The 1,459-nt window shown below is 35.7% G+C and overlaps 1 protein-coding gene across 1 annotated transcript in view; it reads right to left on the minus strand.

Annotated features, from left to right (window-relative positions):
- The window catches only part of SLC25A16 (solute carrier family 25 (mitochondrial carrier), member 16), a 49,366-nt gene that overhangs the window by 26,555 nt on the left and 21,352 nt on the right, over positions 1-1,459 (minus strand). The window contains exon 4 of the mRNA XM_011994093.1: positions 644-707. Coding sequence (XP_011849483.1) covers positions 644-707 — 64 coding nt within the window. The remainder of the gene's footprint in view (positions 1-643; positions 708-1,459) is intronic.

A 1,459-nucleotide genomic window follows, 5' to 3' on the forward strand; every position in this document is an offset into this window, starting at 1 on the left:
GGGGGAGGGGAGGGAAGAGAAGGAAAGGAAAGGAGAAGGAAAGGAATTGCTAATCATGGTTGTCTCTAGGGAATGCAACTATTTTTACTGTATAGAAGTAGTTATTACTATAGTCATAATTCATATACAATTTTTTTAAAGAAAAAAGATAAATTTTGAAAAGTAATGGCTGGTCCAAGTGAAGTGCAGTGATGTTTAAAACTCATTGATCACAATCAGTTACAGTTTTCTTTGTTTTTTCTCCATTCACACTGTATTACATGACTAGCCTTCAAAAAATTTTCTTTTAATTTTTAAACATTTCCAAAAGTAGAACTGTCAAGGAGAATGCAAGCTTTTCACAGTTATAAGTTGAGACTACTCCTTATCCTCTACTGTAAAAGGACTATTTTTCAGTTGGCGTATGGTAATTTCATATATATAACTGAATATAGAAAAACAACAAATGTGTGCTACTAAATCAATGTCACACTTTTTATTTTAATACATAACTTTTTTTGAGGATGCACCCAGGAAAAAATACAAGTCACAGGACACCTGCAATCTGTGCTTTCCTCAATGCCACTCATATAATCTAAACCAAATTAAGTATTTTAACAGAAAATTAATTTGTCAGAAATAAAATATACCTAACTCCTCTTACCTGCCATAGATCCAGCCATTAATCTGTGCACATGACCCGAAATTCCCAGCTTCGTAGTAATTAACTAGAAAACAAGAACATTGAATTAAATGAGATATTTTTTAAATGCTGCCCATTTTACTGTTTAATAATGAAGATTTATTTCAAGAGTTACAGGACTAATAAAAAGAAAATTAATAATAAATGTGAACGAAATGAGCACAATTAAATACAGCTTGGCAGTATTATATCACAGCAAAGGGGATGTTTCCTCTGCAGTCTCTGCTTTAATTTTTTGCCTTTCTGCAGATGCAAACTAGCTTAGAATTGCTAAATATATGATACTGTGTATTAAGGAACACAAGCCCTTAACAAGTGACTGAGGGTAGTAGGAATAAATTGTTACTTTTTTTTTTTTTTTTTTTTTTGAGACGGAGTCTTGCTCTGTGTCCCAGGCTGGATTGCAGTGGTGCAATCTCAGCTCACTGCAACCTTCGTCTCCTAGGTTCAAGAGATTCTCCTGCCTCAGCCTCTCAAGCAGCTGGGACTACAGCCACATGCCACTACGCCTGGCTAATTTTTTATTTATTAGTAGAGACGGAGTTTCACCATATTGGTCAGGCTGGTCTTGAACTCCTGACCTCAGGTGATCCACCCACCTCGGTCTCCCAAAGTGCTGGGATTATAGGCGTAAGCCACCGCACCTGGCCTAATTTTTTATTTTTATTTTTTTTAATGCTCTATAGACAATGAAGTCCTGATATACAAATGGTATCAATTCTCTCTGGCTGACTAGCTTAGAAGCTTAGAATGTTGCTCCGATCTCTGCTGCTTGTT

Source organism: Mandrillus leucophaeus, unplaced genomic scaffold (genome assembly GCF_000951045.1).
Source record: "Mandrillus leucophaeus isolate KB7577 unplaced genomic scaffold, Mleu.le_1.0 Scaffold441, whole genome shotgun sequence".
Lineage (NCBI taxonomy): Eukaryota > Metazoa > Chordata > Mammalia > Primates > Cercopithecidae > Mandrillus > Mandrillus leucophaeus.